Consider the following 16,187-nt stretch of genomic DNA (forward strand, 5'->3'; position numbering starts at 1 on the left):
TATAAAATATGCATGTGTGCTTGGGCCCAGGGTCTTTGGCCACCCCACCCCACTACTACTCAGCTTCAGGGGGGGGGGAAGTGTCCCCGGATTCATTGAAAAAAATCTGGTAACCGTACTCTGTAGCCTAATGTGTCCTTCAAGCCCAGGGCAGCTGATGAAACGAAATTAAGCATTTCTCCCTGTTAATTTGAGCATAACCCAATGCGTATTTTAAAGCTTTTGCCCGAATCCTAGTTCTTTCTTCAACTCCCATGATTCTGGCTTTATACATATTGCTAGAACCATTTGCCCCACAGCTCGGGCAACTAGCCGCCTTGCTTGCCCCTTTGTGGCTAGCCCCTAGGGCAGCCGAAATTCGGCTCCCACTTGCTACTACTGGACAGGCTTATCAGTTTTTGTATTTCAGAACAAAACTTAGCAATTGTATAAACTTCAGCAGAGCCCATGAATAACAAAACTGAACTATTTTTTTTAAAAGATTTTATTTTGTCCATTGAAAATGCTCATCTTTCCAGTTAGACCCAGTGTTACCCTTTTAAAGTACCACACCTTGAAGCAGGTTATTGCACCATTATTTTGCATAAGCAGCACAGCGATGAAAAGAAAAATCACAAACACAAACTTGTGTAACTTGGCAGTGGTGTCAGCGGTGGTGACCGAGACGGATTTCATTATTGGAATTCTTCAGCTGCTGTTTCTTTTCTCCAGATGGGTTTGTTTTTATTTAAGATAGCGAAGGCAGTGAGTTTTCGGCCTCACTAATGAATAGTGCAATCCAGGTTCTTGGAAAGCTACCGGGATTTACGAGACTTTCCTATTTCATTCCATATCAGAAAGAACTGCAGCCGGATGCAACCAGCAAAAGTGTCCACACAGAGACTGTGGAATGAAATGATGGAAGAAGAAAGTAATTTGAAAGGGGGAAAAAATGAAAATGGCACTGAAATGCAAAGACTCCGTTGAATATGGTAGATATGAACTCAAGTTGTGGACCCTAAACTGTGTTTTATATCAACAACTTTTTATTTTGTTCTGTGTATATCACAATGTTCTTTTGTTGCTGTGGCTGATGCAAATAAAGTTTCATTCATTCATTTATGAACTCAAGCTGTCCCTCCGACTCAGAAACATAAGCTGAAGTAAAAGCTTCAGATCGCAAGGTAGCTATGGATTGTGAGAACCCAATTTAAATCCCAAGAAAGGAATCTCTAACCGGGATGTAGGACTGCACAATCGCCTTGAGGAAATGTTTATAGGTCAGATCCTCACCAAGGCAAGAAAAAACACTGCTCAGAGAGGCCACTTGTTCTCTTGAAGGTACTGGCTCCAAGCCATTTATCTGTTCCTGAATAAACTTTAAAAAATCATGGATGTTGCGAGAGAGGATCTACCCCAGATTGGGAATGCCAGGACGTGGTCATGCTGTATACACAACTGGTTGATGACCTTTGGAAGCCAGCAAGGCATCAAGAACCTGCCCCCCCCCCAAAAAAAGATTGGTTATGGTTTATCCATCCTTCAGTCTGGATTTTGTCTGGCTTTTTAAAAAAAGTGCTTTAAAGGGAGAGAGAATGAAAAAGTTAATAATAAATTTATTACCCACCCTTTATAGTCCCAGGGTGGATTGCACCATTAAAAACAAGTTTGCTAAAACAGCTGCAGCGAGATAACCAGACACTGTGCTGTACAGAGTTTTGCATTACGCTATCCTACATACCTAGACAGCATCTTAAAAAGCAGAGACATCACCTTGCCAACAAGGTCCATATAGTAAAAGCTATGGTTTTCCCAGTAGTAATGTATGGAAGTGAGAGCTGGACCATAAAGAAGGCTGATCGCCGAAGAATTGATGCTTTTGAATTATGGTGCTGGAGGAGATTCTTGAGAGTCCCATCGACTGCAAGAAGATCAAACCTCTCCATTCTGAAGGAAATCAGCCCTGAGTGCTCACTGGAAGGACAGATCGTGAAGCTGAGGCTCCAATACTTTGGCCACCTCATGAGAAGAGAAGACTCCCTGGAAAAGATCCTGATGTTGGGAAAGATGGAGGCAGAAGGAGAAGGGGACGACAGAGGACGAGATGGTTGGACAGTGTTCTTGAAGCTACCAGCATGAGTTTGACCAAACTGCGGGAGGCAGTGGAAGACAGAAGTGCCTGGCGTGCTCTGGTCCAGGGGGTCACAAAGAGTCGGTCACGACTAAACGACTAAACAACAACAACATCCTACATACTGGCAGACAGTGTTACAAGTTGTTCCACGCTGGAAGAATTGAAAGTGAAGGAGGAAAGACTGGAAGAGTATTGTAAGCCAAGGGGCGAAGATCAGATGGTGTAATAAACTGGACACATACCAGATGGGATGTTGGAAAATGGTAGACTGAGTGATGACGAAGAATGTCTTTGCCTTTGAAAGATCATTGGGGAATCTCCAATTCTCCACTCAGGAAAGACCTTAACTGCCAGCAAGGAAGATTTTGTCAAAAGAGGGACAGACTGAAATGGCCGCAAAAAGAAACAGGAGCAGCTTACAAGGATGACAAGCAAACCCCTGAAGCCATAAAGATGAATGAAGAAGAGTTACAGAACCTGGAAGAGCTGAAAGAGGAAAAGTCAAAACTTTGCAAGTCAGAAGAGCTTGCTAATGGCTGAGAAAACCTCATTATCAGCTCTTTTATAATGACAATTTCTCTGAAGAGTTGTTGAACCAATGAAAGAGATTTGGGGGTGGGGGAGATAAGCATTTTTATGACAGGGCTCAAAATTGGAGCCACCTGGGAGCGTTAATTGCACCCCAGCTGTGCAACTCCCTCCCCTTAGGGACACTGAAGGCCTTGACACTTACGGAATTTCACTGCAGCATAAAGATGTTCCTGTTTTTCCAAGCCTCTGGTGGCTACGTCAATAATATCTTCAGCTTCTGTATTTTTGTGTTGATTATAATGGTTTTATTGTTCACGCTCCTACCCTCAGTCACCCTCGATGGGAGATTGCTACTCCAGAACTCGCAAGTACTTCTCACAGGGTCACGCTCATGTATCTGGAGTTGAGTGGCACACTTTCTTTTTAAACCGTTGTTGTTCTTCCTTGACACTTCAGGATGCTGCAGAGGTTGGGTTACGAACACAGAGCCCAGCCATGGGGTGTGCTAGCCTGTGTGGCTACTTGCAAAACGTGACCTGCGAGCATAGCTCCGAGTCCCACATCTCACTTAAAATCAGCAAACGCGTTTTTAAAAAGGAATCCGACTCCGCGATATCCACTCTCTCGTGCTGCTGCTAATTGACTCAAAGCGGCTTCGAGGACAAGCAGTTAAACATTTAGTGCAACTAATCAACAACATCAAAGGTTTTCTTCTAAAGGAGAAAGGCTCAGTCTTCAGTTACGTGCAGCAGGGGTCACTGCAGCAAGACTTCGAAAATAGCCTTAAAGAGATATACCTACAGCGCTGTCTGCTTTGTCATAAAAGGGCACCACAGTGCAAATTCTTTTCAAGGCATACTTCGTCGTTCTTAACCCTCGCCCTAGTCCTTTCCATTCCCTACCCTTGCAACGGTCCAAATTCAGATGCAACTCTGAAGCATCATCTGAAAAACAAAACATTGCTAGAAGTTCAGCCTAGGGGGTTCATCAACACTTTCGTTTGCCCTGCCACTTCCCCCCAGGAAAACCTATTGTTTGCTGCTGAATTGGAACAATCAGGCTTTCCATTGGGCAAAATATTCCCGGAATGCAGAGGGTTGGCCCCTTCCAACTCTACAATTCTATGTCATTTTTTTCCAAATCAGTGCCGCAGAGTGGATTTTCCAGGAGAAAGCAATGGCGCAAAAAAAATCGCCTGGACCCACGCCTAGTAAGTGCGAGACAAGCGGAAGTGTGAACGAGCCTTAAAAGGTTCATCTCACCTTCAGATCAAGGTGCCACTTCGTGTGAACATCACAAGGTTTTGACCTGTCCAGAGAGGCCTGGCTTTAGGAGTATCTGAATGGATTTCCTGGAAGGGCCTACATAACAAACGCACCACCCACTCACAGACTAAGATGCATGTTCCCCTCTGCAGGTGGAAACATGGGTATTTTGAGCCTCTGGAATCCCATCACCAGCGGTTAGTACAAGGCAAGGGAACTGGGAAAGTCTAGGACAGGATTAGCGCTCACCCAATACTGCACAGACGTCTTCGTTCTGGGTGGAAGTGTAGGCTTCCTGCAGTCCACTTAGTCCTTGAGTCTTGATGCAGAAGGGTTGCCACAGCGCAGCGTTCTTTTGTTTTTAAAAACGGAAGCACCTAGCTTACTCTGAGGGTGAAGAGGTGTGCGTGGTGGCCTTTGCCTGCATTACGTGGGACCAGCACATGGTAAACATGTGCAGAAAGAACTTTCTCCTAAGGCAGGGTGTGGCTCACCTGTAGACCTCCAAATGTTGAACTCCTTGTCCTAGCCGGCAAGGCCAATGGAAGTTGCATCCCAACAACATCTGGTGGCTGGTAGGGTAGCCACCTCTGTTTTACAGAATTCCAACACAGGTAAAGGGGTGACGGAGGCTCAAAACACCTATGTCTCCCTCAATGGAAGGGCCTCATAGGAACCTTAAAGGCAAATGAAAAGGAAGACACACACCACAAGCATTATAATGCACTAAACTAAGTGAGCCCCACGAGCTCTGGAGCGATTTCTACATTCTCTCCCTATTTACCTTCTTTTCCAGGGTAAGATAGGTAAATGGTTAGGTTTACTATAGACCTCCAGACTAGGATTGGCCTTCCAGAAACACACCTGTATCTTTTGAGATTATGGTTGGATATGGCCCTTCTAAGGTCTGTTTTCTGCTCCGAGTCCAGCACACCCTTTCAAGAAAAAACACTACTGAGTTGTAGGTTGAGATACCACTACAGCGAAGAACAAGGGTGAGTTTAGACAGCAGGCAAACTTTCATCTTTAAATTAAGCAGGCAAGATCAGGCCCTGACCTGTGCCTCCCCTAAAGTATCCTGAGGGCCAAGGTGCCCCCCTTCAAAGACTTTGCATCCCTCGTCATCTCCCAGTGCAGTGGCCACACCGTAATACACTGGTCTCGGCGCATCTGACTTTCAGTACTGGTTGTGAACCGCCTTACTCAGATTCTCATTGCCATTTCTCATAGATTCTAAAAAATCGAAATTCTGGTGCAAGAAGAGGATTTGGTCCAGGTTCTCGGGAGCAAGCACACCTCTCCGGTGCTCCAGGGCGCTTTCACTGGCAGCAAAGGCCTGTTCTGGTGGCACGACTGTTGCCGGGATGGCCAGGTATTGCCGGGCTAACCTGGCTACGGAGGGGAAGCGGTGCTCATTGTTCTTCCACCAGTCCAAGGGGTTGGTGCTGCGCTTGCAGAGAGGCTCCACGATGTAGTTTTCCAGCTGCTGATGGATCTCAGGCATACTCTCCGTGGGGTCCTTCCCCAAAAGGATGTCGTACATACTCTGAGACTGCCCGCTCGGGCCTCTCTCTTTATGGGCAGAGATCTGGCAGGCCGTTTCACCAACCTCTGCTTTGTAGTCGGCGTTCGGCACCCAGAACTGGTTGGACAGCGGGGACTGGTGGTTGAAGAACTGGGAGAGCATGCTCTTGATCTTTTTGTGCAGCTCGCTCCTCAGGCTGGGGCTCAAGAACCTCATTTCCTTGAAACGTGGGTCCAGGAATGAGGCCACCACGGCTGGGCTCTCCAGCAACTTCTCCTCATCCAAGATGCCCCAGCGCTGGGTGAGCTCCGACCTGATGTTGCTCACCACCGTCTTGATGACGCCGCTCGCTTCTTCCGACTGCTGCCCGATGGCTGTGACAATGCCGTGGATGCAGGGCATCAAGGAGGAGATGGAGAAGTTCTGCTCCTCCCGCAAGAAGGACGTGGCGATCTTGAGCGTTCTCATGACGGGCACCAGGTCCTGCAAGAGCTTCCACTGGTGGTCGGCCAAGTTCTGGACCACCGTTGTTCCCTTGGGGTGCTCCTCCAACACGGACATGATAGCCCACTTGAGGTCCAGCAGGCACTCACACATCTCAATGGTGGTTATCCACCGTGCCCCCGTGTCCATCACCAACTTCAGCTTCGTCTTGTTGATGGCTTCCAGCTTGCTGTTGAGCGAGCAGGTGGCCTTCGCATCCTGCTGGAAGTAGCAGACGATGCTGCGCGCCGCGCTCAGGGCCTCTTGCACCTGCTCCACTTCGAGACCCGCCTTGACGCACAGGTGCAGCAGGTGGGCAGCACAGCAAAGGCTGGTCCAGCCGTAGACGCACTTGAGTTGCGAGGAGTTGGCCCCCAAATCCTGCAGGCTGTCGTGCATCACGCAGAAGACAGACTTGTTAGACAGCCCAAAGTCCGTCAGGACCGAGTACAGCCGGTCTCCCAAGTTACTCTCCCCTTTATCCTCGTGCACCTGCTGGGTCTCCAAGATACACCGCGCCCGCCTCCACTCCCCGTCGATGAAGTTAGTCATGATGGTCAAGTAGGTCTGGTTGGGCTGGGACAGCCAGAACTCGGCGCAGATCACAATCGACTGGGCCGTTTGCAGGTAATGTTCTAGGTGTTGCTTGACCACGTTGTACCGGTGCCACAACATGCTAGAGAGCTGCATGGGGGACGGGAGAATAAAGCTAGGTTCTAGATAGCCAATCAGAAGGCCAAAGCCTTTGTCCTTCACCACCGAGAGAGGGTGCAGGTCCCGGAAGATCATTTCCAGCACCAGCTCCAGAATCACGTCCGTCCTGGGTTCCGCGCAGGAGACGGCGTGGTACTGGCTGCTGTTTTCGGGCGTGAGCTGGCGGGCCCTTTTTATCGCCGTCTCCTGGGCCACGTAGTCGGGGTCGGGAACCTGGTCGTCCTTCAGCTGAGAGAGCAGGGTGTCACGGATGCTGTGCTTCCTCACGAGGTGCTCCCTCATGGTCGTGGTGCTGTTGTGGAAGGAGAGCTGCTTCTTGCAGACGTTGCACTCCACGTAGGCATCCCCCAGCTTCGTGTAGTAGTTCCACACCTTGGATTTGCGGCGGTCGACATAGAGGGAGGCGCTTGTCCCGTCGTGGCCACTGCCTTTCTCGCGCCTCCGCCTGGTGCACGGACCCAGGTTGGCTGGCATCGCGCAGGTATTGAAGACCATGGATATTTCCTCTGTGGGAATAAGAGGAGAGGTCAGGAACCTTTTGCCCAACACAGGGCTCAAACCCAGAACCCTGAGATTAAGAGTCTCATGCTCTACTGACTGAGCTAAGGTAAAGGGACCCCTGACCATTAGGTCCAGTCGTGACCGACTCTGGGGTTGCGGCGCTCATCTCGCTCCATTGGTCGAGGGAGCCGGCGTACAGCTTCCGGTCATGTGGCCAGCATGACTAAGCCACTTCTGGCGAACCAGAGCAGCGCACGGAAACGCCATTTACCTTCCTGTTGGAGTGGTACCTACTTAGCTACTTGCACTTTGACGTGCTTTCGAACTGCTAGGTTGGCAGGAGCAGGGACCGAGCAACGGGAGCTCACCCTGTCACGGGGATTCGAACCGCCGACCTTCTGATCGGCAGGTCCTAGTCTCTGTGGTTTCACCCACAGCGCCACCCGCATCCCTACTGACTGAGCTATCTCAGCTTTAATATCGTAAATTGTAGCAATGCAATGTTCAGTTTAAGCTGGTAAATGAGGTTAGTAGATTTTTAGCCTGGTTATGCAAATATGGATAGTTTTATTTGTATTTGTTGCTATAATTTTATTTAAAAGGAGAGAGAGGGGGTTCTTCATACACAATTTTGTGGCAAAGTGGCATATAAATAAACAGATAAGGCTGATCGCAACGGAGGATGCGAGGAAGGGAACGTCCATACCTTGAACTGTCTGAGGGTAGGATGGCGCAAGGATAGGGAGGGTTTGCACTTCTATGATCTCCTCCTTGGGCTGGGCGTCCCCTTCGCTATCCTCTAGCTTGACGCATTTCTGCAAGAATTCGCTGACCCTTTTGGAGCTCACATCTTCCATTTCGGTCTTGTGGGGAATCGAAGAGGAGGAGAGAGAAACAGTGAGAAAAAGCAGTGCAAGAGTGTAGATCCACACACACACACACACACACACGGCTTCTGCCCCCACAAAACGAGCTGCATGGGTAAATTACCTTCACTTTGACACCTACTTCCATTGAAACCACTTCCTCGCAGGAAAGTGGAAAGTGAAGTCTTTGCAAGATTGGGGCTTTCAGGTGAAATAAATAAGGAGTCAAGGACAAGGCATCAGTTCTAGAAAGGTTCTGCGTGAAATCCAATCTAGATTTTTTAAAAACCTATGAATTGCATGACCTCTATATAAGCACAGGGGTGTTGAATAAAATACTGTGGGGACCACAGGTGGATGAACTGCCCCAGAAGGAGCACGACGTGTCCCCCAGTAGAGGTACTATGCCACCCCTAACGCCCCATACACCCTGGTACTTCCAGGTAAGCCTGGAGAAGATCACTGTATGAAGCACAAGAAAGCGGCTGCCCGTCAGTGTCAGCTGCACTAGGTTAAATGGACTCGATATAAAGCTGCTTCTGATAACACTTCCTATGTTCCCGGGCATCAATGTCATAACAGATCTAAGCAACTCCTCCATCATCCAGGGTCTTGCTAGAGTCAGCTTAGGGAGAAGGGCTTAGGGACAGCAAAGGAGTCCAGCACCAGTAAGCTTGTCCATGCGATTCCTGCATTCCTGGGGGTTAGACTAATCATGGGTCGGCAAACTAAGGTCCGCGGGCTGGATCAGGCCCAACTGCCTACTGGATCCGGCCCGTGGACGGTCCGAGAATCGCCATGTGGATTGCCAGTGTGTGCGTTCTTTCCCTCTCCCTCACACGGCAGTGGTGGCGCCTCCTCCCTCCCTCCTCCTGGCTTCTCCCCGCCCTGCCTAGAGGAGGAAGAGGGCTGGGCTTTGTTGGTGCCAGCAGCAGCAGCAGCGCTCCAGCGGCCGCCATTTAAAGCAGCCCCTCTCCGGAGCCCTTTCGCGTGCCGCTCATCGTTCCCCCGCCGCCGCCAGCCCCTGCCACTCGCAAGACACAGGTAAGCAGCCACCGGGGCTTGTGGTGCTCTTGCACCTCCCCCCCCAAAAAATATAGTCAGGCCCCCACAAGGTCTGAGGGACAGTGGCCCGGCCCCCTGCTGAAAAAGTTCGCTGACCCCTGGACTAGATGATCCATGGGGTCCCTTCCAACTCTACGATTCTCTAATTCAACTGGACCAGAGACCACATCCTTGTTTGCACTGGAACCACACTGCAACCACAACAGACCGGTATTAACTAACACAAAAGCGGAAGCTCCGAGACTCGCCAAAAGCTAGCTTAGAGGAGAAGCTTACTGGCTTCAAATTCTCAACAAATGAAACTGATTTGTAAAAATCTTACATGGGGAAAAAATTACGAGAGAGAGACATTGCACACACTTTTGTAAATCAAGAAAATATTTAATAAAAACAAACAAACAAAAAATTATTACAGCAAACCCCATTTGCAAGGATCCAAAGGATGGAACTCCCAGTGTCCTGCAACCAATAATAAGAAGAAAAGCTGCCCCAGATGTAAATAATTCAAGTTGTAAATCTTAGTAATTCGTTTTCCAACCATGCCAGTTTTGGGGAAAGAGAACTTGGAAGCAGCTGCATGTACTGTTCTCACAAGGAGCAGTGTGACTATAATTTATTGGAGGGGTTTACCTTCCCACCGGAGCAGTACCTATTTATCTACTTGCACCCTTAAGGGCACCTTCCCCATGACACACTCCTATATAAACTGAAGGTGTTTTACAGTAACATTCACTAGATGTTAGTGGTGCAGGAAATCATATAAATGCCATATGCCCTCTATTTTTTTTTTTCTTTCCTTGCAAGCATCTTTCAGCAGCTTATGACTCAGCTGAACAGCATGTTGTCCTGAGGTGCTCAGCTGGTTTTAAAGGAAGCATAGTTCCTATGTCTTTCAAATGTCCCAGATTTTATTGCTCCGCTTTCCTTCGGACCACATCAGCGAGGCCAAGGGGATTCTGTTATCTGGGCAGCCCAGGACATCCACACACGCTGCCCAGGCTTGAGCCCTGGGGAGGTCACTGCGGTGCTGCCAACACAGTGGTTTGACTTCACCCCCAGAGGTGCACTCCATTAATAATAATAATAAATTTTATTTATACCCCACCCCCCCTGGCCAGAGCCGGGCTCAGGGCAGCTAACACCAGTAAAATTACAAAAAATAAAAAATAAACCAATTTAAAATACAGGTTAAAATATAATTTAAAATGCAGCCTCATTTTAATAGCAACCCATAGATCAAAACCATAAGGGGAGGGAAAACATAAGGGTCAGTCTGAGTCCAAACCAAAGGCCAGGCGGAACAGCTCTGTCTTGCAGGCCCTGCGGAAAGATGTCAAGTCCTGCAGGGCCCTGGTCTCTTGTGACAGAGCGTTCCGCCAAGTCGGGGCCAGTACTGAAAAGGCCCTGGCCCTAGCTGAGACCAATCTAACCACCTTGCGACCTGGGACCTCCAAAATGTTGTGGACCTTAAGGTCCTCCGCGGGGCATACCAGGAGAGGCGGTCCCGTAGGTACGTGGGTCCATTGTCTCTTGAGGCAGATGGATGTCAACAACAGTGCTTGAATCCCAAAGTACCATTTAGTGAAGGGAAGCATTCACTTAGAGGGTTAGTACCTTCGATGCCGCTCACCCAGGGAGGTGTAGCATGGGGGAGCTGGCGGGGGTCGCGGCTCTGGGCACACAATTTTGAGGGGGCAGAAACCATGCCCCCCCCAGGCAAGTGCTGGTTTCTGCGGGAATCCTTGTCCTGCCAGGTTTCATCTCTGGTTCCCTGTCTTTCCCTGTCTGCCTCTGGTGGTCCTGGGCCCTAAAGCCCAGCCTGGCTTTGCTGCTGTGCCCCCAGCCTCTTTGCTGAATGGCCACCTGGCTGGTAGTGGGATTTGCAGAGCTCTGGTGGGCAGTTACTCCGGCAGCATCAGAGGTGAGGACTGTGGTGGCGCTGCAGGATCCGTTCATCCTCTGTACCCTGCCCGGCGTGTGTGCCCCGGACACCGGCAAACCACGCTATGCCACTGCCCTGAGCCAGTCCCTGTGTAAGGAAGCACCATCATCAAACACCCACATCATGCACTTAAAACAACTCTTATGCCACTTTAACAGTCCTGGCTTCCCCTCTCCCCACCAAGTTTCCTTTGTTAAGGGTTCTGGGAGTTGTAGTTGAGCGGTCAAACAACTCTTAGCACCCTTAACAAACCAAGGTTCCCAGGATTCTCTAGGAGGAAGAGACTATCCACATTGTTCAATTGGTACAAGAGCACATTGAAAATATTTGGTGTGGATGTGACCAAAGATAATTACGTTTGCATTGTTTTGTTTTTGCATGGTGCACAGCAGAAGAACCATTCTCCAGGACCCTTGCTATTGCGGAGGGAGGTCAGAGTGCACACATTTGCCTCTTCAAATGGATTAGAAACCAACTCATTTTGGGGGATGAGGGCAGAATGGCAAATGAATTAAGGATGTGATCTCAGACACACTTAGCTAGGCTGTAAGCCTGATTGAACACCCTGGGCTTTTGAAGAAAAACGAATAGGAGGGTTGCTCTGTGTACAGCTAAAGCCTCTCCTGGTATGTCGCACGGAGGACCTTAAGGTCCAAAAATGACAACATTTTGGAGGTCCTAATCTAAGGTGGTTAGATTGGTCTCAACTAGGGCCAGGGCCTTTTCAGTACTGGCCCCGACTTGGTGGAACGCTCTGTCACAAGAGACCAGGGCCCTGCGGGACTTGACATCTTTCCGCAGGGCCTGCAAGCTGTTCCACCTGGCCTTTGGTTTGGACTCAGTCTGACCCTTATGCTGCCCTCCCCCTTATGGTCTTGATCTATGGGCTACTCTTAAAATGAGGCTGCATTTTAAATTGTATTTTAACCTGTATTTTAAATTGGTTCCCCCCCCCATTATGTTTTTATTGTAATTTTACTGGTGTTAGCTGCCCTGAGCCCAGCTCTGGCCGGGGTGGGTGGAGTATAAATAAATTTTATTATTATTATTATTAATAATAATAACCGTAGACCTCTTCCCTGCCCCTGAGATTCCATGCCGTGTCTGTCTCATGCAATGTAAGCTCCTATTTTGACCCCGGCTGAGCTGCTGCGCTTCCCTAACTGAAAAGGAAGGTCATTTCCACAATATGTGCACAGAACAGCAGATCCGGAGGGCCTATGGGAGACCAGATGCAAACACAGCGATTCGGCACATGTCCAAGGCTCCCTGTTTACCAGAAAGCATTCTGGCTCGACTCGATGGACAGCTACAGCTGCCCCCAACATTGCAACGAGTCTGCGCTGGCCGGAGGCTGTGCCTGTGCATTGTTGCACCTGAAGGGTTTTGGAACTGTGGAGTTGGAAGGGACCCCGAGGGTCATGCAGTCCAACCCGCTGCAAGCAGGAATATGCAGCTGTTCCATACAGGAATCGAACCTGCAACCTTGGCATTAATAGGACTATGCTCTAGCCAACTGAGCGATCATCCTGCAGGATGAAGCTGGTACCCATTTTACCTGGCCTACCCATCTGGTTGCTTCTGAGTAACAAGATCTTCCTATTACAGTGGTACCTCAGGTTAAGTACTTAATTCGTTCCGGAGGTCCGTTCTTAACCTGAAGCTGTTCTTAACCTGAAGCACCACTTTAGCTAATGGGGTCTCCTGCCGCAGCCGTGCCGCCGGAGCACAATTTCTGTTCTCATCCTGAAGCAAAGTTCTTAACCAGAGGTAATATTTCTGGGTTAGCAGAGTGTGTAACCTGAAGCGTATGTAACCTGAAGCGTATGTAACCCGAGGTACCACTGTACTCAACAAGGTCTGCCAATGAAGCACAGATGTTTTTGCAGATAACCTGAATGGCATTTAGTTATTGGATTAAACGATTAATACATGTTCATATTACAAGGTGTTTGTTCAGAATCCTGGAATGAAGGAGACTTTTGCCACCCCCTTGGTACAGAAGATAATTCTGCCTATACCCACTTTGCATGAAATCGAGCCTTCTGCCAATGCTCAGGTCCTCTTAATCTTCGCAACTTTAACCAGCTGAGAGAACAGGAACTAGCAGTATTATGGGGTACTTGCTTTGGAAGCCAGGCAGTATTCCTGATTAAACACACCAGCTTTTAAATCCAGGTGAAGCTGGGGGGAGGGGGATGTGCATTCCTCCTTTTGCAAAATCAGCAGCTCCATCCCTTCTTTTGCAAAATCAGCAGCGCCAAACACCCTTTTGCAACAAGGAGGCGGTGTGGCTTGAAATATTGATTTTTATTTGTCTCAGTGCTCCACATTCCCAGTTCTCATTAAAAAACAACACATACTGAAAGGCTGTTTCACACCGTTAGTGACATTTATAATTAAGCTGACATAGCCACTTTCCCCCTTTAAATGAATTTGAAGATTTAATCCATTAAACCACACAGCTTAAAGCTTGCATCCTTAGATTTAATATTTAATAGGTCTGCATGTAGCATAACAGGCAAGTCCCACCGTCTACCTTAGACGCACCAAGGATAGGAGCTCCCCCGCCCCAATTTAAAGCCATCCATAGGCACATCGGAGCCCCCAAGGCAGCCACACGAGAAGAAAAACCTGTAATACATAAATACACACAAATGTTGTGCCTTAAAGCGCGTGAGCCCACGATTCATTCATTCATTCCGTTCCTTGATTTCTACACAACTGCATCAAATATTTCAATCTGCAAAATTTTCCAAGCAGACATCTAGAAGACCAAGCGCGCGCGCACACGCGTAAAAATACTGTTAAGACGCTTAACGTGGGTGGGAAGCGAAGAGGCGCAATGCTGCGCTACTCCTGGAAATAAAATGCTTTTTCAGCTCCGTCTGTGTTGCAACCCAGCCAGTCACCCACCCAGACAGACACCCATTGCGAAGGAGAACCGATGGGGCCGGGAAGGGCGCGTTCCTCTTTTTGCAGGTGGATTTCTCCCCTTCAGAACCGCTTCCTCTCTTCCCTTTAAAACCCCACATTAAAGAGCCAGGCGCGTCTGCTTTGAGCGCACAGGTGGAAGGAAAGTTTCCTAGAAGGCGAAGGCAGAAAGGAAGGGAGGAAAAGAGCGAGGAGGCACACAATGAATTTCCACTCCCCTCCGCCTGCATGCGCGCGTGGGTGTACAGATGTCTGGAGATGCGCACTGTACTTACCCCTTTGTTACCATGAGCATAGCGCAGCTTCTTCGGCTCTTTGCAGCCTCACCGCTCCTGGTGCAGCAAAATGGGATTACAGCCTAACCTTTCATCTGGAAGCGATTCCTTTAGGGCTCCTCTGAAAAGTTCACAGCGGGGCGAAAAGCGTCCCTAGTCCGGGCAACCTTATTCCCCAAAGGCAAAAGGGCGCACCACCGCCAACGCCTTCTTTCAAAATGTTGCATTTTTTTTAGGAAGTCTGCAACCAGCTGAAAAAAAGCCACACGGCAAATTTATTTAGGGAGCTGGACAGAAGCACCTGTTTTGTTATTATTAATAGAGTACCTAACATTTGCTCTGCACTGCAGAGAGGCTAAAGGACAATGCAGCCACTGTCCGCAACCTCACTAAAGGAATCGGGGATGGGGAGGGAAGAGGAAAGCAAGGAAGACTTCAGGTGTTGATTCTTTAAGTTGAAAACTCAGCACTATTGTTGGGGAAAGTTAAAAGGAGGTCCTAGACGGAAGGTATCTCTCACAGAAACCCAAAAGAAAAGGATGCAGGCTGCAAGTGAATAAATAGGCCTTTATCAAAATACAAATACACATGGGGCAGCCTCAAAAGTTAGCAGACGACTGTGGCGAACCATATCCAATGCAATGCTTTGTATCCATTCCAAGATTACACATGTGATTTCTATTGATCACGCAAAGCATCGCAGCAATCTTAGTTGTTGCAACCCAAACTAAACCAATCAAAATCATTTAGCTCAGCCCTCATAATATCATGTGATTATATATACAGTACTTATTTTTCAGTATCTTCCTTTCTTAAGGCTTTGACTAATTTACCTATTCATTTAATGTCTCTCAACATCCTCTTTCACCCGTCTACAAAACAATTCAAGATTAAGCAAAATTGCCACGCCTAGCCAATTCTCTTTTCATGTATACAGTGGTCACCGTGGACTCTTGACCGTTCTCTTGCTATATACAATACCTAAAACTTGTTTTGTACTATAAAAGGTAGGCCAGGACAGGCCTTTTCACCTAGGCCGTAGGCTCAGAGGAAAATTCAATCATCGAAATGATGCAGTTATTATGAAATTGCTATTTTTGCCACCTGAGCCACTACTTACCTGAGCCTCTTGCTAAGTACACAGTGCACACAAACCTGCAGCCTTTAGTTTTCTGGCTGATGGGATGCGAACCTAGGGGAAACTAGAAATGATGCATTTTGGTGGGGGCAGGCTACTATATATAGCTGCTCCTTTTCTGGCCAACGGATGGGGCTGGAATCCTGGAACCATCAAGGATAAGCCATCTCACTTGCCTTGCCTCACCTCCCTGCCTCGGACCTTATTAGGTGCTTAATTAGATGCTTAATTATTATTGGGTTTCTCTCTTTCTTAAAAAAAAAAGCCAATGTTTGTTGATTTGTTATTTATTAAACTTCTATACCATCCCTTCATCCAAGGATCACGGGGTGGTTTTACATTGTAAACACAAAAATACATACCATAGTAACAAACAAAAAACATTAATATCCCCACACAGTATTGTTATTATTTTAATTATGTTTATTATCATAAACATACATACAAACACATAACAATACAGACAATAAGGGAACTATACGGGGAACACATTCAGTATGTGTATATATAAATAAACAAATTACAGAGATGCAGATGCATATACAGTGGTACCTCGGGTTACATACGCTTCAGGTTACAGACTCCGCTAACCCAGAAATAGTATCTTGGGTTAAGAACTTGGCTTCAGGATGAGAACAGAAATCGTGTGGTGGCAGCGGGAGGCCCCATTAGCTAAAGTGGTGCTTCAGGTTAAGAACAGTTTCAGGTTAAGAACGGACCTCCGGAACGAATTAAGTACGTAACCAGAGGTACCACTGTAAAAGTTTGTAAATATCAGTGGTTCTTTGTAACACACGTTTTCCATTCCAAGTTGTGAGCTGCCTTGGATTCTACA

General features: G+C 48.0%; 1 protein-coding gene and 1 long non-coding RNA gene across 3 annotated transcripts; both read right to left on the reverse strand.

Annotated features, from left to right (window-relative positions):
• Nucleotides 1-722: 722 nt before the first annotated feature.
• Nucleotides 723-2,484, reverse strand: LOC128418246 (uncharacterized). The gene is made up of 2 exons (XR_008331681.1): nt 2,236-2,484; nt 723-1,720 (listed from the first exon to the last, which is right to left on the reverse strand). It is a non-coding gene; the product is annotated as an uncharacterized LOC128418246 (long non-coding RNA).
• Nucleotides 2,485-3,064: 580 nt separating this feature from the next.
• Nucleotides 3,065-14,330, reverse strand: LOC128418236 (E3 SUMO-protein ligase ZBED1-like). 2 transcript variants are annotated; one of them, XM_053397739.1, is made up of 3 exons: nt 14,215-14,330; nt 7,839-7,995; nt 3,065-7,137 (listed from the first exon to the last, which is right to left on the reverse strand). In XM_053397739.1, the coding sequence occupies exons 2-3, from the start codon at nt 7,987-7,989 to the stop codon at nt 5,087-5,089; spliced, it is 2,202 nt and encodes a 733-aa protein (XP_053253714.1). In that variant the 5' UTR covers nt 7,990-7,995; nt 14,215-14,330; the 3' UTR covers nt 3,065-5,086. The 2 variants fall into 2 exon arrangements, with proteins under 2 accessions (XP_053253714.1, XP_053253713.1); XM_053397738.1 differs by lacking the exon at nt 14,215-14,330 and adding an exon at nt 8,123-8,425.
• Between the last annotated feature and the right edge of the window lie 1,857 nt (nt 14,331-16,187).

Source organism: Podarcis raffonei, chromosome 8 (genome assembly GCF_027172205.1).
Source record: "Podarcis raffonei isolate rPodRaf1 chromosome 8, rPodRaf1.pri, whole genome shotgun sequence".
In the NCBI taxonomy this organism is placed as follows: Eukaryota; Metazoa; Chordata; class Lepidosauria; order Squamata; family Lacertidae; genus Podarcis; species Podarcis raffonei.

Bases quoted from the DNA above. Each gene is read 5' to 3' on its own strand.
- LOC128418236 (XM_053397738.1), bottom strand. From the start codon at position 8,146: ATGGAAGTAGGTGTCAAAGTGAAG. The intron at 7,996-8,122 runs GTAATTTACCCA...ATTCCCCACAAG, and splicing joins AAGTAGGTGTCAAAGTGAAG to ACCGAAATGGAAGATGTGAG. The intron at 7,138-7,838 runs GTATGGACGTTC...TTATTCCCACAG, and splicing joins CTACCCTCAGACAGTTCAAG to AGGAAATATCCATGGTCTTC.